This window comes from Orbicella faveolata, unplaced genomic scaffold (genome assembly GCF_042242905.1).
Source record: "Orbicella faveolata isolate gen_17 unplaced genomic scaffold, um_ofav_v1 contig_34, whole genome shotgun sequence".
In the NCBI taxonomy this organism is placed as follows: Eukaryota; Metazoa; Cnidaria; class Anthozoa; order Scleractinia; family Merulinidae; genus Orbicella; species Orbicella faveolata.
The window spans coordinates 26795116-26813005 of record NW_028301563.1 but is presented as its reverse complement, the minus strand read 5'-3'; the positions used below and the strand labels follow the sequence as shown (position 1 = coordinate 26813005).

The 17890-nt window shown below is 38.5% G+C and overlaps 2 protein-coding genes across 3 annotated transcripts; one reads left to right on the top strand and one right to left on the bottom strand.

The window, feature by feature from the left end:
* Positions 1-686: 686 nt before the first annotated feature.
* Positions 687-13087, bottom strand: LOC110055424 (uncharacterized). Of its 2 annotated transcripts, XM_089271626.1 has the most exons (11): positions 12910-13087; positions 12485-12590; positions 11284-11346; positions 8880-8953; positions 7785-7857; positions 5726-6794; positions 4005-4209; positions 3331-3413; positions 1733-1800; positions 1533-1632; positions 687-1415 (listed from the first exon to the last, which is right to left on the bottom strand). In XM_089271626.1, exons 1-11 carry the CDS (start codon positions 12965-12967, stop codon positions 1188-1190), a joined length of 2127 nt encoding a protein of 708 aa, XP_089127752.1. In that variant the 5' UTR covers positions 12968-13087; the 3' UTR covers positions 687-1187. The 2 variants fall into 2 exon arrangements, with proteins under 2 accessions (XP_089127752.1, XP_089127754.1); XM_089271628.1 differs by lacking the exons at positions 8880-8953; positions 12910-13087 and having other exon boundaries at positions 12485-12588.
* A 26-nt stretch (positions 13088-13113) lies between these two features.
* On the top strand, positions 13114-17428 carry LOC110055367 (uncharacterized). The gene is made up of 2 exons (XM_020761751.2): positions 13114-13351; positions 16018-17428. Exons 1-2 carry the CDS (start codon positions 13133-13135, stop codon positions 16180-16182), a joined length of 384 nt encoding a protein of 127 aa, XP_020617410.2. The 5' UTR covers positions 13114-13132; the 3' UTR covers positions 16183-17428.
* The last annotated feature ends 462 nt before the right edge of the window (positions 17429-17890 follow it).

The window sequence follows — 17890 nt, the reverse complement described above, 5'->3', positions numbered from 1 at the left end:
ATATATTAAAATTCAGCCAAACGCAATAGTCCTCAGCACGAAGTTCTGGGGAATAAACCACACAAACTCTTTAGTTATTCCCCAGAGCCTCGTACTGAGGTCTATTGTTTAAGGCTGAATTTTAATATATCGAAATTGGTCTATTGATGGGTTTCCTTTTCCCTCCTATATGAGTATGGGGCTCCGCTTGGCCAGGGCTCCGCTATTACCTCGACAGGATGGCGCACTGAAGGAACATTTTGTGTCACGTTTAAACTTTCCACGGCAACTTTTCAGATGCGTCTAACTTTTTCTCGGGTTTCACTTTCGATTGCAATGATTCGTAGAAACTCTTATGTTCAAAAACAGTTCTGTATGAAGCAACGTGCCCTGGAGCAAATATTTACTAACGCAATCCTACAAATTTGTTTTTCACACATTAAAAATCCCATAGAATCTAAGGATAAACGTATGTAGTGTCAAAATGCTGAAACGATTCACGTGACACCACTCGCCACTTTAAAGAGGAAAGAAACCTGGTGCAAGTGTCATCTCGCAATGGCGTGTGGGGCCGACTGCGAGATGAGACTCGCCCCCGATTTCTTCTCGTTTCTGAAGCTAGTGGCGAATGTTCTTGGTAAGGGACAATCCCACTCTTCAAAAACACGTACCCAAATTCCAGAGCAATATAACAACTACAGAACCAATAATGAAAAAAATTGTTTTATCTGCCTTTGTTTTTTGCCGGGTGTATCGAAACTAACGTTTACTCGGCCAATAGCTTTTATTACAGTTGAACCTGCGGTTCAACATTCTTTTGTCTAAAAGGGCATACAAACGCGGCGAACGGGTCAACACAAAGCAGAATTGACCCTTTCGCCTCGTTTGCGTGTCAAATTCCTGAAAACTGTAATAACAGCTATCGACTTCATTTTCGTTTTCGCTTGTTTGTTTTTCTTTGTGTTTTCTTTTCAAGAAATAGCTAATGACATTCACGAAATAAATTTACTGGGTCTGAAGATTCTTCATGTAGATCTAACAGAAGCTTTTAATGCGTCCTTTTTTTCTGCCATTGTTTCATTAATCCTCTGTAATTCTCGGCAAATATCGTGACCTCAACGTTAATCATTACTCGATGATCGTCGCGATTTGACAGCAGCATCGTTTCTTCTCCGGTACCAACCGTAAAATCTTCGGAGAACAGGTCTCTACTTTGCGATCTTGTTTCGCCGTGTTTTCCGAAGTCTCTTCTTAGCCGGAGCTTGAGCCTCCGTCTTGAGGTAGCCTTTGTCCATGTATTCTTGAGTGTCAGGAAAGCTTAGGTTCCAAAATCCTGGAGGTGTGGAAGGTGGAGGGGAGAACTTCGCTCGGTGACGTGAACAGTGCTTCAAGCGCTTTTTAAGCTCGTCCTCGGGAAGATCAAGACCCTGGTAGTACTAAAAAGAAAAACAAATGCGTGAATTTCTTTTAATAGTTAAATGAATATTGCTAACAATTGATGAGAAAAAAAAAAAACAAAACAAAAAAACAAAACAAAAAACAGTTCACAATACCTCTTGACAGTCGCGGCATTTATAGCCATTCAGTTTGGCTCTTTCATCTTTTTTCCGAACAACTTCCACGTATTTGTAGTTCGGTTCACAGGCGCAACTCCTAATGAAGTATAAAGTGTAATTAATTGTAGACGCGGTGGGAATGTAGTTAAAAATTTAGACAAAAGAAAGGATACCGCAGAAATGTAGACAATACGCACTTCAATTCTATCGGCGGGTTCTTGTCCACGTTTGTAGCTATTTCTTCTGGTTGCGTCTTGTTATCTTCCTATGAGGAAGAAAGAAAGACAAAAAATCATTTGTCAAAGAACAAGAATTGAATAAAAACAAGGCACGAAGTGGCGCGCGCAACACGGAAGTGCACGGCACGGCACAGCAAGGCAGACACGACACGGATTTCCCCGTCACTACAATAGTACATTATGTATTGGATCAAGAGAATTATCAAGGTAAGAGAGTGAATTCCCTCTATAGGCCTTATACATACGGTAATCCCACGGTAATGCTGCGCGTTGCGTGGATGTTTTCGTGGAGGATTTGTTTATGTGTTGCTTAATTTCAAAGCGAAGAAGAACCTCCAATGCTGTGGGGATGCTTTCTTTTATATAAATATCAAAGAAGCAAAGGAGCTTCTACCCCAGCCATGGTTTAAAACATTTCCAAACAGTAATAGGGGTTTAAATAAGACACTGATGTCTCCTGGACAAACAACAACTAAATGAATGGCAGATAAATGAGTAGACAAGCGAGTGCAAAGCAAACGAACGCCCAAACACAACGCAACTGAACAAACGGTTTGTCGAAAGTGCAGACAGACATCCGCCACCCAAACAACAAAAAGGAGTTTAAGCAGCAACGCCCATGACAACGTCGATTAAACGATTTCATATGCATCCCACGAATCTCGCAAGAATTTACATTCATCCAGTTTGTCTATAACTTTCAGAGATATTTTAAACAGAATATGTACGACAGCGTGAAAATGCGAAAAAGAAATTTTAAACATTGGTCGTCGTATTATACGAAGAAAGTGTTAATTCCATGTTGTTGTTTTGTAACGAATGGCAAACAAATGAGCAAAGAATTATAACACACGCGCGCACAGTCATTGCACTCTTTACCTTTGCCCTTGTGCTTTGCCTATTTTTAAACTCCGTGAAACCAAACGGTAAAAGAATGAACAGCCAAACGAACACAAAACAAACGAAAGCCCAGCCGAACAAAAGCACGGCTGGCGGTGCAGAAAACATCTTAGCTATGGAACGTCTTCCGAACACCAAAACGTATGTAAAATGACTTTTCACCACATTTCCCGCCACTTTGTCTCAGTTAATCGCTAGAAAGTCGCTTGGGCTGTCCACGCATTTCGCGAGTAACAACATCCTCGGAAGAACTGGGTACCGTGTCTAAAAATAACTTAAGAGGGATTACCTTGGTTACAAGGCCTACATGGGGGAATCACTCTCTTACCTTGATAATCTCTTGACTGGATTGAATACCTCTTACATGTATCAATCGACTTCCAGGTAGATGTATTGTAAATGAGGAGGGAAAGAAGGACCGAGAAAGAGAACTAAAGAAGTCAATTACATCCCTCTCTTTGGGGGAAAAAAGCAAACAATCCAATTTGCATGTAATTCAATGTAAAATGACAGGAGCTCTAGAGACACAGTTTACACACACACTTTATTTCAATTACATTTAGAAATTAATGCAAGTTTGAAACAGATCCCAGCGGTAGTAGCATTAGGCTAATCTAGGCGGATCAGTTAGAGCTATCTATAAATCTGTTAGTTACCTCATCACTCTTGTTCGAAACATTTTCCTTATCACTTCCTTCCAGTGAGCCGTCTTGAAGTTTTTGATTTTCTTCTTGCAAATCTGCAAATACCAGAAAACAAATTTAACGCGTAAGAGTGCTACAAGAACACACTGAAAGAGATCCACATCCCTTAAAGAAACTGGAAAGCGTTAGTAGAATTGTAGTAGTATACTAATGCAAATGCTGCAATCTGATTGGCTGAGTTACTCGTATACTATCAACCATTGGAGTGCAATCTTCATCGAACATTAAAGAAACTAGAAAACGTTTTCTAGTTTCTCTAAAGTTCGATGTAAATCGATTCGGCCTTCGGCCTCATCAACTATGACCTAATAGAAATCTCGTGCACATAATCTCATAGGCCACGTTGGATATATCAATATTCTAACATGGCTCCCAAGCATTCAGGTCAAAATTGCAAATTTTCTAAGGTTCTTATGTCCCTCAATTCCCAAGACACTTGGATACAAAGAAAACAATACCAAATATAGACGTTTATCCCGAAAACCTCGGAGCCATGGTAAAATACTGATATACCGACTGTGGCCTATTGATAAATAGACACAAAGGGCGTCAGATTTTTTTTTCCAAGGATTATTCAAGGACTGCTGACGGACGCGCGCGGTTTGCTTACTCAGCAAAATATTTACCTGGTGACCGGTGATCGTCCATATTATTGTCAAACAAGTCCATACCACTTGTGTAAGGCCCTGTCATGTCCCCACTGCAGCTGAGGAGGGTGCTACAAGACTTTCTTCCTGTCCCGCGTGAAGGGAATTCTTCCAGTAGAACCACATCCGGGGTTTTGGGCGGTGGCACTATTGGAACTTTAAACACTGTTCTTGTCTGCTCTTCCTAAAGTGTGCACGAAATGGTAATTTGAATATGTTTAGAAGGTAAGCCCTGAGTTTATAGGACTTCCAAGGCATAATTTTACACGTTATGCATTATTTTCAGCATAAGGGTGAGGCAAAATAATTGAGCATTATGCCGGAATAATAGTTACAAAAAGTGGCGGATAGTTGAGGGCCTTGGGCAGGCCAACAGAAATCTAGGCACAAATCACCTGGCTGCACTCTACACACATCACATACCTAAAGGTTTTGCCAATTCAGCACTCTTCTGTTGCATCAGAAGGAATTTTTTTATGCTAAAAAACTTATTTTGCAATAACGAAGCTGGAGCAATGAAGGATCACATCGAGGCGTCCCTCATGCTTCAATGTAATCAATGTTGAGGATAAATATAAGCTGTTGTCGGTGAGCATAATGGAGCATAAGGGACGCCTTCGGAGCACAATAGTGAGATGTTTTGAGCATCGAGCATTAGCATAATGGTGAAAAATTGAGCATAATGTGTAAAACCTATTCGCAAGAGGTTTTGGACAGTCTAAAAGGGTATGAAAACTCGCTTGGAATCAACGTTCAACTCGCTCTGATCAAATGTTTTGTCTCGCATCCTACTTCCAAACATATTCCCTGTCAATTTCTATCTGAAGTACGATGTTCTGTAAAGATGTTACTTGTAGTAACGCAATAGTGGAAAATTGATGTAGGGGATTTTATAGCGAGGAGGTTTTTATAGTAAGGAGATAAATAGCTTTGGTAATATACTGCTGGTAGCCGGTCTTTTCTCTTTGGGCCATATGGGCGTTTATCCATGAACACGAACGCAAAAGGGCGGTATACTCCCAATCCCTTCCATGGCACTCTGAAATCGTTCGCCTGATAATGCCAGCCTCATTTTGAGAGAAAAAGAGACTGGAAGCAGTCTACTAGCTGACTTAAATAACTAGATAATTTGCAAGTGGGAGCGTCTCATTCTTATTACTGCGACAGATCAGCATTGTAAGCAAAAACAAAAATGTTTCTGCGTACAGAATTGAACGTTCAGTTTTTCTTTTTATTAAAGTGTTAATGCATCTGAAAAGGTAATGGTGTTTTCGGAGCTTCTACAGATCCAACTAAGCAATGCGCCGCCAAAGATAATGTTGCGTTACATGTACATCGGCGTGGCAAGGAGACACTTATCAGACAATTATCATCTTGAGCTAATAGATATGTACCAAATTTGGTATGCTGACGTTGGCTGTATTATCCCTTTAGTCGATGTTAGACCTTTGCTCTGATGAAGGGCTAACGGCCAACAAGTAAACCTTCCAAATTCGCTACTATTATTAACTTCAAGCTTATTAATTGTTTCTAAGCTCAGCATTATTATGCAAGTCTGAAAGACATCCATAAAAACGACTCGACTGGTATAATTATACACTAGTCGGTGCGTTTCCACATGACAGGAAAACATTATAAAGTTCAACGTCAGGTTATTACCTCAGAGAAAAAATTGTATTAGAAAGTAAATCAATACTAACCCTCAAACCTTTACTTTTTGTTGCCCATATGGTGTCTTCACGTTCATCTGAACTTTCTCGTTTTCTCTTAGCGGCATTGGTATCATTTTCACTCGAAGTTACTTTTGTTTTTACATATTTTGCATCCAGAATTGTTTGTTTTGTTGCTTTGAGGTTGTGACCTTTTTCGGCTGGTTGATGAGATCGTTCTTCATTTTCTCTACTTATGAAAACTGTATTATCATTGTTTTTGATCATTCTGGACTGGGAATCAGACCTGGGTTCTTGTTCTTCGTCACTCTTCACGCCATGGGGTAACAGCGACACAGAACAGTCTGCCGTCAGGTTCAAGTCTTGCTGCAGTGATCGGGTGCGGCTTGGAATGGTCGGCGACTGTGGTTGAGTGTATGACAAATCAACAGGAAACTGGGAATCAGATTTGGGTAAATCCTTATTACTGGTTACACAAGCAAAAGTGCTGTCATTAAGGGATTTTACTGGAAATCCAGGAAACTGAGATTCGGATTTGGTTAGGTCCTTGGTATCGGTTACAGCATCCACAGTGTTTTTACAAGGCGAATTTCCAGAGATCTTGTCTAGAATGCCCATGCTTGCATCATTGTCATCATCATCATAGTTAAACAAGAGTGAGTTTGCAGCTGCTAAGGGAGTACTTGCTGCTGAAGGGGCTCCCAATGAGCAATGGAAGCCATCAGCAACCTCTTCTGAATGGACGTCCTCAGTTTCTTGCACCAGAATCTCTGGATGGACAGAAATTCCATCTACAGATACCTTTCTGTCTTGGACCTGAGAAGAATTCTTGTAAAGCTTTGTACTTTCATTGGCATCAGAGAAAAGGTTAGCAACACCATCCACCATTAACTTTTTATCCTCTTCAATCACTCGGCTGACACTCATATTATCTTTATGATAAACTCTTGATTTTGTTTCCTCTTGTGCTCCAGATCTCGACATTGACACCTTGTTGTATCGAACTTTCTTTTTACACTTCAGGGTTGACAGGTTTCTGTGCTTCTTGCTCAGCTCATAGTCTTTCAAAATAGAACAGTCATCAGGCTCAGCATCATTCCTGGGAAAAAAAAGAACAATCCACGAAAATACCACAATTTCCAAAAGAAAAGACCTTTGTATTTATAGTTCTTTTGCTATTGCTATTTTGAAGGATCATAACTTTTGGGGGCCACTTCATTCAGATGGCATGTTTTTGCTCATCCACCATAATAAAGTAGGAATTATTTTCTGCATGAAGATAAACAGGATAACTATTATCAAAAATAACGTACATTAGATCAAAACAAAACATATGATACCTTTGGAATGAGGGTCACACGGAAATCATAACGAGTGAAGTTATTTTTGAGGTTGCTATATTGTTTAGAAAGTTAACAAAATTTCATTCTGCTGGGATAGTTAGGAGTTAAGAGAAAAGCTGACCATTTTCAAGTCAAGAGATATTTCCTTCCAAGCTGTCATGCAATAACATGCAGGCATTTCCTTGAAGAATGATGCATGTCTACAAGTACCAGATGTTAATTGGTAGTATGATAGGTGAAACAAAATATGGTCTATAGTGGGTGGGCTCTGTTGCTGAGAGACTGCCCATTTACAATACACCATACAAAAGTATCTATATGTTGACCTTGCTTAGAGACCTGGCAAGTTAAACAAAGTCTGTTGGTCAATCACTAGAACAATTTTGGGGAAAAAACGAGATTCTCATCTCAGTGGGCAAAAGAGGGTGGTAACTTACTTTTGAGAAGAACTGTAAATTGCATCGTTCCTAAAATAAATATTCCTATCCCTCCATCAAAGAAGGTATTTGGATTCACTAATGCACCCCCCCCCCCTAACAACCCCCTCGAAATTCAAGTTCAGCTTCATACAAAATATACTTTCCTTTAGAAATTTTGGTTTTGAGACCCCCACCCCCACCCCACTGCACTCCCTCGGAATTTCCAATGACCTGTCACGGGGCAGGTGAGGATATTGTGTGAAATCATGCATTTGTACACGGAAGCGTTGATCATGCTGTCAGTGAATTGCCTTTCACGCAACTTACATCAGCTCAGTGGTATCTTTGTTGACATAATTTTCAAGAATATGAGCAGGAAAAGCCCCAAAGTCTTTCATTACTGTGATGAGAAAAGATAATCGAAAAAATAAATATCAATACTTTTTTTAAGTTAATAGAATCAGAACATGACCAAATTTAGACATGCAATACTGATACAAGTACATGCATCAACTCATTTGTTATTATCGAATTGTGGTCAGCATGTTAAGATGCAACTTTTTGCAAGCTTTAAAAAAATTGCCTATAAATCCTACATAATTTTTTCAACTTTGCAAAAAGTTGTATCTGAACATGCTTATCACAATTCAAAAATTCAAAAAGGGTGTCACCATTCTTTTTCAATAACTTATAAACAATCTATTATATATTAATTTAAATCAACCACACTCTTTACATTGATAGTAATAGTTATTATAATTAAAAAAAATGTTTAATTAATTCATTGTGTGCTCCTATTTTTTGGGTGTTCCCAAGTTTAATACTGTATGCTTCATATACATCTCCAAAAGATCATGACATCCAATCCAGGCCTCATAATTAGGACAGTCATTAAGGGCTGTAACCCATAGCACCTGCTACGGCTGAGTATGCTTGATTTTCCCTTGATGCTAGGGGTGAAATTGCCTGTTGTTGATAGAATTCACACATAAAGTAACAAATTTGCTACAGGTGTGGAGAATAAGGCTACACACTGCTACAGGTGACTAAAAACTTAATGACAGCCCTGATAATGAAGTCTTTGAATACCCTCTAGAGTGATCAACTGGCTCTGATGCAAAATCAGTCATGGGAAGACATAATCAAGGTCTTGACATAATTACATGTACATGTATTAATTAATGTCAATTTGCCAAATGAACATTTCTTTTGGCTGCTTTTATTTCATTCTCTTTTGTTTGAACTGACTGACTCACTTTTACAAGAAAGAAGGCAGTGGGAAATGAAACACTTTATGGGGATGATCTAACAATTTTTTTTTAATGAATTCCTTTTCAAGACGTTCCCCAGACATTCATGATTTTCCCAAGGCTACTACTAAGCTATTTCAAGGCTGGTTAAAAAAACAGTCGGGTAACACACCTTTAAATCTACTCTGGGCTGCTTCCAGATAGCGTCTCCACCAATGATCTTTCTTACATAGTTCCTCATATTTCCTAGAAGCAAACATCCTTGAAGCGTATACGACATGAAAAATAATTTCTGCTTATTTGAAAGGCCTTTGAAAATACAGAAGAATGCATTTTTCTTTTAATGAAATATCTTTTTTTCATTTTAGAGATATTGATGTTTTTCTATTATGCAAATTAGATCAGGGATGACGTCAAAAGGTTTGCAACTGAAAGTGGTAAAATACTGAATAAACGATATCTCTGGAAATATTGAAGCAATGTTCTGCACAACAGTTTTGCTGCTGGTGCTGTCTTAATAAAAACTGAAAGTCCCAGTTTTTGTCTTAAACCAAGAACCATCTACCCCACCCAATCCAATGATGGGAGTTAAGAAAATATGGGAACTGTGCCTGTTCCAAACAGGATCCTGTGCCTCACTTTAGAGGTTGCAAATGGGGATATGTGGTTTTCTGACAGAAAGAGATTGGAGCTGATAGAGTTGCTATGGCAACAGCACTAAGGGTGTCATTTTGTCTCTTTTGTGATGTACATTTGTGGTGCCAAGTTTCAAGAACACTGCTTCAATATTTCTAGAGATATTGCTTATTCAGTATTTCATCATTTTTGGTTGCAAACAATATGATGTCTTCACTGCTCTAATTTGTATGATAGAAAAATGTCAATATCTCTAAAACAAAAAAAGATATTTTAAAAAGAAATATGCCATTCCTCTGTATTTTGAAAGGCCTTTCAAATAAGCAGAAATCATTTTTAATGCCATGTACACTTTAAGAGATCTTTGAAAGACCTTACAAAGATCCTTAAATGTTCATTGAGGATCTTTAAAGATCCTGGCAAGATATTTGAGCAATATCTTTGAGGATCCTTGTTCAGGATCCTCAAAACGATCAAGATTTACATGTACAGTGGAACCCCGCCTTACAACCACCCTGTTAATATGACCACCTTGCTATTACAGCCACTTTATTCTGGTCCGAAAAAAGCTCAGACAGTCATTTTATTATTTAAAGAAAACCTTTGATAGGACCACCCCGATAACATGACGAATTTTCCATGGCCCGAAGGCGGTCATATTAACGGGGTTCCACTGTACATGTTTTCTGCACCCTCATGCAATGTACAGCTGTAGCTCGGTCAATAGTTATATAAGAGGAACAGAAGTCTAATCTGGTGTTGATGAGTTTAAATCACACTTAGATAAAATAATGTCTTAACATTGTGTCTCTCTCTCCCACCCCCTTCTTTCTTTGATAGGCCTAATACTCGGGGCTCAGGAAGAATATCATGGCGTATATGCAGTAAATAAATATGGCATTGAGCTACATGTACAATGTTAAATCAGTTACAATTTCTTGTCTTCCACTAAAAATCAGCTTATTTACATTCACATGCAAATTTATGTAATCAGATCATTTCATTTTAATACCAAGTGCAGTTAATTATTCCCAAAAAGTAGAAAATGGAGACTGTACCAGATTGGGGTATATGTAGTAAATAAATATGGCATTGAACTACAATGTTACATAAATTATGATTTCTCATCTTCCACTAAAACTCAGTTTACACACATTCACATGCAAATTTATGTATCAGATCACTTCATTTTGTACCAAGTGCAGTTAATAATTTCCAAAAAGTAGAAAACGGAGACTGCACCAAATTTGTAACTGTTTTAATTTAGTTTACAAAATTAAGATACTGTAAGACATTCTCTCAAGAACAACAAAATTCATGAAGGTTTTGTGATGTAATTCACTGCAATGGATAGTTACAATCATGAAACTGACTTTAAAAATCACCACACATGTGAATTCCACTGACATTATTTGCACCTCAAAATCTGTCATGTTAATACTAAATTTTGAAAGCTTGCTGTTCTAAAGGCACATGTTCATGATTATGCTCAGGGCTGCATTAAAGCAGAGTATGTTTAATGTGCGCTTCAGCTTGATGTTGTGGGTTAACGTGCAGTTGTTAGCATGATATTCACCCGAAAACCAACTAAGTCAAAGGTACCAGTTTAATGAATGAAACTCTACATGTTTATTCAATTGACTCTTGATCGTGGGTGCCTTTTAGTACATACATGTCTGGCCTGGTTACTTGCTATCTTTTTCTAAAGGATCATAATTATGTGATTGAATACTGTAGCTCAGCAGAGTAACCAGCTAAGTTCAAAACAATTTTAAGTAGCCAATGACTTTCGTTGGCAGCCAGCTGCATGTACTTTGGACAACCCTGCATAGCATTCTCAAACATGGTGAACCTACATGTACATGTAGTAAAAATAGTCCAATTTTCTATGCAGTAGTCAATAAAAGCGCTCATTATAATAAATTATCGATTGGCCATACCTCCTGAGTTTCTCATCCTTGTATGTAAGTTCTTTTTTTAAACTCACCACAGTTTCTTTAAGACTTTAGAACACAAGAAAAAAATATTCATCATCAACATCATCATCGTCGTCATCACGATCATCATAATTAAAAAAAAAGAACACTGTTAGCATTTTAGATACAGAAAAAAATATGTAGTTCTACTATATAACTATTTAATAATTAGACCCGTGGCCCTTAAGGGCGAAGGGTCTAATTGTTTGAGTATCACCCAACTAGTCGGACAGAAAAGGCAGTAATAAAGTTACTATATGCAAGTTGAAGAAATATTTATTTGGGAATAATCCGAAAGAAAGCGTCACGCTTGATTGCGCCAATTTCGCTACTCGAGGACTATTGCTAATAGTCCTCTAGTAACGTAGCCAATTAAAATGCAGGATTTGCATTAGTCCACTAGTTGGGTGATACTAATAAATTGTATAACTACACTGTAGTATAGAAGGTCAACTACCCATTTGAGTGTACAGTAATATGTGTAAAACCTTCAGATTAGCTTCAGTAGCATGAAGTAACTGAGGAAAACATGTAGTTTTACCACCCTCTCCTCCCTTCTCCACAGAATCAGATGCTACATGTGCCTAAATCTAATAAGATCTCAGGGTCCCTCCAAGCATACAAACCAAGTGGTATATCAGGCTGGTCCTTATTCCTGGTTTCAGCAGCGTGAGGTGACAAGGAGTGTTTCCCCCTCCTCCCCCTCCCCCCCCCCCCCCCCACCCTAGATGTGATGCTAGTCCATTGCAGGGTTACCACCCAGCATTTAAATTTGCCAGTACCCATTTATACACGTGGGTGGAGAGAGGCACTGTGAGAGTAAAGTGTCTTGCCTAAGAACACAACACCACCTTGACCAGGGCTTAAACCCAGACTGCTTGATCTGGACTGTGTGCATTAACCATAAGCACCATGCCTCCACACTGCCAAACTGGTACTTACAGGATGTACCTGCAATTTGCATACCAACTAAACAAGAAGGAGCATTAGCAGTTAGTTTCCCTGGATGAGATTCTGGTGGAAAGTCTACAGTTGTTTACTGGTTGTATTCTCAAGGTGGTCAGATTAAAGAGAAGCAGTGATCACCTGAGACCTACCTATTAAACTAACAGTGTACATGTACGTTGTAAGAAGGTGACTAATATTAAAATCTTAAAATGTATACCCGGCGTTTTCTTCTTGAAGGTGATTGTTGAGCTTCTTAACCCGACTGTTTTCTATCTCCAAATCCTGAATCTTGCTGTTAGCTTCATTACACTTCTCTTCAAGACCTGCGAAATAAAATTCATGCATGTAGGACCGCAGCTTTTGGGATAGATCAGGTCGAGAATCGATCATCAATAATATTGATGATCGATTCTCGACCTGATCTACATGTACCACGTAGGAAATTTAAAACCAAACACTTCGCCTTTGTCATCAAAACTTTAAAGTATATTTCAAAATAAACTTTTTCAACGAAGTAAAAACAAAAATAAATAAGACTGAAACTGCTGGAAACTGTCGGTATCAAAACTCAAGATAAGTTACGTAAAGAGTACATGTGATGTGAGATGCTTCTGCATGAGCTTATAAATCTCAGTTTCTTACCTCGAAAATCGCTTTGAATTGTCTCCTTTAACTTGTCTAAAAGGCAATATGTTTCCATTAGCAGCTCTCCAAATTATAGTTCGATTTTTTTCCATCTGAAGTAAACAAGGAAACAAAATCTTCCTCTCATCAACTTGTTTAGCTTTGTAAACTTCCCGCCATATTAACGCACGGTCTGGAGACTGGGACCAACCTGGACGCCTTGCAATTTTTTGCGATTTGCATGATTGTTCGTTTTGTTGTGGTTACAGCAAACGACGAGCTCGTATTTTTGAATACCGTTTTCTGGAATATTGAGCTTTATCTGTCTTACATAAATGGGACAATGACTGAGGAGGAAACGTTGTGTGATCGAACTTATCGAGCTCATGAAAGACACGAAAGCAAACCAGATAAACCAGAAACGCGTTCGTTGCCAAGACATACAAAGCAAGAGCATAAGGTAGGTAACTTGTAAGCTTATTACAGTCGAACCTTGATTATCCGTACCTCGATTATCCGGATTTCTCGATTATCTGGACTTTTTCTCTAGCCTCAATTTTTTCACGAATATTTATTTGTCATGATCAAGATCCGTAGCAATATTCTTTTTAATATTCTTTTCTCAGAGTTGAGTGGTTCAAGATGTACAGTAGACCATATTGTTTTCCAAATGATTTGTAAAAGTTTCACGATTAAATGTTGCCTTATTTAAACAGTTTTGTTCTTCATTAATATTGATATTTTCGATTTTCCGGACCCTCGATTATCCGGACCATTTCGTCTAGTCCCAACGAGTCTGGATAATCGAGGTTCGGCTGTACAGTACGTTACTTCTCAATTAGAAAACGAGTAAGACGGCGTGTTTTATTTATGATTAAATTTCGAAATAAATGGAAAGCTTAGAATAAATATCAATACTATCGCCTCTTGTCAATGACAGTTACATGTATAAAGGAATATATACATGTATGCTCAAACCAGAGTCAACGGCAAATATCTTTTCTTAATTGACATCCTATTCGACGAACAACTTCGCTCCTTGTAATCGGCCGTGTTTAAAACATGAATCAGCGAAATGACGAAATGGCACTGCGGTTAGCCTATAGCCAAATAGCGCTCAGGTTAGCTTATATATATCACTGACTTGATAGATCTAGCTAGAGGCTAGCTCTCATTCCTCAATAATTGTAATGGTTAACCTTACAGACACCCTTATCCAACACTGACTCTTTCAATGTAGCGTAGTGCCATTTCGTCATAGTTTTTGCCATTTCGTGTTTTTAAAACACGCTCCTTGTAATCTTGTATTTCTTAATTCTTCCCCAAAATAGATGCTCTATTCTGCTCTGCAGAATCTTTTTATCCAATTTGTTTACACTTTAAGATGGCTTTTGGCAATAATTATTAATGTTAACCAAAGTGGGTGAAAGGTGGTGGATATTTACTGAGTCATGAGGCAGTGAGGTAAATATCCAACACTTTCACCGACACTGAGGTGAATAACTGTTTTTAGTATACACCAATCAAGTTGAATAATCAGCCTTGTTTATTGATAAAATTTGCTCCTTGGTAACCAAAGCAAAGTGTGGAGCCATTTTGTTTTTTTCCATTTGCTTAGAGGTGAATATTACTTGCTCTTCACCTCCGAGCTGGTCAATCAGAATGCGTAGAAAGCACAATTCACTTGTGTAGTATATACTAATTAAGATGAATTACATGTATTTGAATTAGGAATTAGTGAATTACTGATAATCAGCCAGCATACCGTCCTATTTGATTCAAATCGATCTACATGTATATATCAACTTAAAAGAGTACCAGCAATCTGTTATTAATGAGATCTAACAAAAAATATAGTTTAATTAAAAACATATCTATCCAATTATCCCTGCTTCAATCGCTCATGGAGGGTGTTTCGGTTTGACACCACCCACCCCCTGAGCCCCTCTGAAAAATCCAGTTTAGCTTGAGTCATACTTTCCCTGAAAAGTTGAAGCCTTCGAGACATCCTCCAGTGCCTCAGAATTTCCTTCTAAAGAGACTAATCTGGGTGTGGCTCAAACTCTATTCATCCTCTAGAAGATTCCACCTTGAAATGGACAGACATAATTTTTTAACTATTTCTTTGAGTGTAACCCTAAAGATATCCTGACAGCTAAAAACAGTGCGGTTTCATCCTGCACATTCTACATGTATTCTACATGTAAGTGAGACCAAAATCCACATTTACACTCCTAAGGGAGATGTGGGCATCCCCTCAGCCTTTTCACATGGGTTTACCACCCCCCCCCCCCCCCCCCCCCCACCCCACAACTCTTCCCAGGGAGAAAAATAAGCTTCAGAAGTGTGGTCCTGTATGATCGACCCAGGTGTGACGTAACCGTTAGCTGACCAGCATTTACTTAAGAAACAGAAAACATGTACCGTGTTTCTATCGAGTTTTAGTATAAAATTAATCTACTAGCGTTCTATCATGAATGCTGTTTCTTTGATTGGCTAGGCTACTCACTACCTATTCTGTGACAGATAGTGAGTAGCATAGCAGAATGCTACCACTTCTTGGCATTTTCGAATTGTCTGTGAAAACGATTTAGATTAAGTTTTCTTAACTAGTAGTTTTATAGTTGAAACAATTAGATTGTTCGTTCTCAATTTCTATGCTTGATGGTTGACTCGGGCTGCACCCTCGTCAGCTATCACGCAATAGAAATTTCAAGCTCATAATCTAATTGTTTAGTAGAAACACAAGTGGAAGTTTGGGAGAACAAGAAATGCTGTGGGAACACCAGCTGTTGGTGAGTGTTTCCACAGTTTTGTCAAGTTCTCCCAAACTTTCACGAGTGTTTCTATAACTCGATAGAAACACAGAGAACATGTTGTCTATTTCTTTCAGAAAACACTGCAATGACAAAAAGGGGAAACAACTTGTTTACTTTGATCATCAAAATGTAAATTCTCTTTGCTAGCGCCTTTATTACGTCAACAGCTTGTGCTAGTTCTGTGTTTCTATTGAGTTTAACTTACAGAAACACGATTTTTAATCAATCAGCACTGTCTCATATTTCCCTAGGGCTGTTTTCTGAAAGTATTTCTAATTAATATTAATTTGAACTCTCTCTTTTTTAGGCCCCAGGTGCTCAGTTTTTGTACAGTCAGCTGGGAAGAGTGGTAATTAAGAAGCACACATACTTGACGCCTGTAACACATGCTACATATCCCTGGAACTATGCCCAACCACCTGGGAGAAAATCAGCCTTCAAAATGCCGAAGACTGTATACCCCAAGAGATGAAACTTAAAAGAAGAATCTTAAAGGGGAAGGTGCCATGAAGAATAACCAGCAAAGGCAATTGTTAGACCTTGTTGATCTGTATTCTTCTCTCCAAATTAAAAAAAAAAAAAAAAAACACGCGAAGAACAAGAAACTTTGCCAGTTGCAACTGATGGCCATTACCACAACCTGTTTTACAATATCGGAAAAAGCATTGCTTCCATGTACACATAAAAAGAAATCATCAAGATTACAGGTACAACAACCTGTATACGTAACTTTTTTTGGCTCTTTGGAGTACTACAAAATGTAATTAATTTTTAGACAATATAATTTCATTATCAATCTATCTGGCAAGACAGACAGTCAGAGAGACACTCAGACAGACAGACAGACAGAAAGACATACAGGCAGTCAGTCAGACAGACAATCAGTCAGTCTGTCATTTTTCCAGATTGGATTAAAAGTTTCTAAGACCCAAGATTCACCACCCTTTAAAGTACGTGAGCTCTAACTTACTGACACTTGTTTTGTGTTGGTGTCATATGTCATATGTTTGGAGACTTTTGATATGATGTTATGATGTTGAATTTAAAGTGCCTGTAAAGCGTATTTGCTTTGTCAGTTTCAGCATCAGTATAAAGCAAAGATATTAGAACCATTATTCTTCTACACGCTTTTACCCTGAATTCAAGCTTTTAAGTTTCCACTTGAGCCATGCCCATCCAGGTTGACCAAGTGGCAAGAAGTGAGATACTCAGCCCACCCACCACACCTCTAATGGGGCATCAAAACGGGGAAGTCGTACCCTCAAAACAAACGACGTCAACCACAAGAATCTCGTACAGGACAAAGGCTCTGTGAATTAATTCTATGCATTTAACGGATTTTAACGTTTTTTATTTTTATTTATTTATTTATTTATTTATTTATTTTTATGAAGTCACTTCTGTTTCCTTAACTCTACAGAATGCTAACTCTATGAATCTTGTGATGTACAGTCGACCCTCCCCACAACGGTCACCTTGGGGACAGAGGAAAGTGGCCGTTGCAGAGAGGTGGCCGTTATGGGGAAGTATGGGTGTAATATGGCACCTATTTTTCTACGGCGGTGCAACAATTTTATCCCGAAAGAAAATGCTTATTTTTAGCATGTAAATACATAAACAAACAAAATACATCTGTCAACAGCAACATAGACCAGTGACGGGCAGTATGCCTCAAATTTGGTGACCTTTTACAATAAAAAGTGGGTTTTTGTATGAAATGTTCGTCAGTCGTTGATTAACTGACCGCTGTTGAGAGGTTCTTTTGCTTGCTAAGACGCGCTTTAGTGGCTGTTGTTGTTGTGGGGAGGTGGCTGTTGTAGAGGTTTAAATCAGAGTGCATGTATGACTTTTCCCCGGAACAAAAAAAATGTGGCCTTTGTAGAAAGGTGGCGTTTAGTGGAGGTTCGACTGTAGTTACTAGTAGCAACCAAGATCCCTAAGGCAAAGGGGGTAGGGACGAGAAAGGAAATGAGGGAGAGGGAAAATAGAAATTAGTGCCTGTCTTCGGGCCATTAAATGTAGAGACGAGGTTGAAAAACGCGAAGGCGAAGACGGTATGTCGTTTCGCGTTGTGAGTATTTTACAACAAGAAATCGCGTTATGTGTGATGACAGAGTTCAGTATGCCTTGACTGGACTTTCAGTCTTTAAGATTTGATAGAAAGCTCTCTCAGTTATTTT

Coding starts and splice junctions, on each gene's coding strand:
- LOC110055367 (XM_020761751.2), top strand. CDS start 13,133: ATGATTGTTCGTTTTGTTGTGGTTACAGCAAACGACGAGCTCGTATTT. Junction 13,352..16,017: donor ATACAAAGCAAGAGCATAAG/GTAGGTAACTTG, acceptor TCTCTTTTTTAG/GCCCCAGGTGCTCAGTTTTT.
- LOC110055424 (XM_089271626.1), bottom strand. CDS start 12,967: ATGGAAACATATTGCCTTTTAGACAAGTTAAAGGAGACAATTCAAAGC. Junction 12,591..12,909: donor AATTCAAAGCGATTTTCGAG/GTAAGAAACTGA, acceptor TTTATTTCGCAG/GTCTTGAAGAGAAGTGTAAT. Junction 11,347..12,484: donor CTTCAAGAAGAAAACGCCGG/GTATACATTTTA, acceptor TGTGTTCTAAAG/TCTTAAAGAAACTGTGGTGA.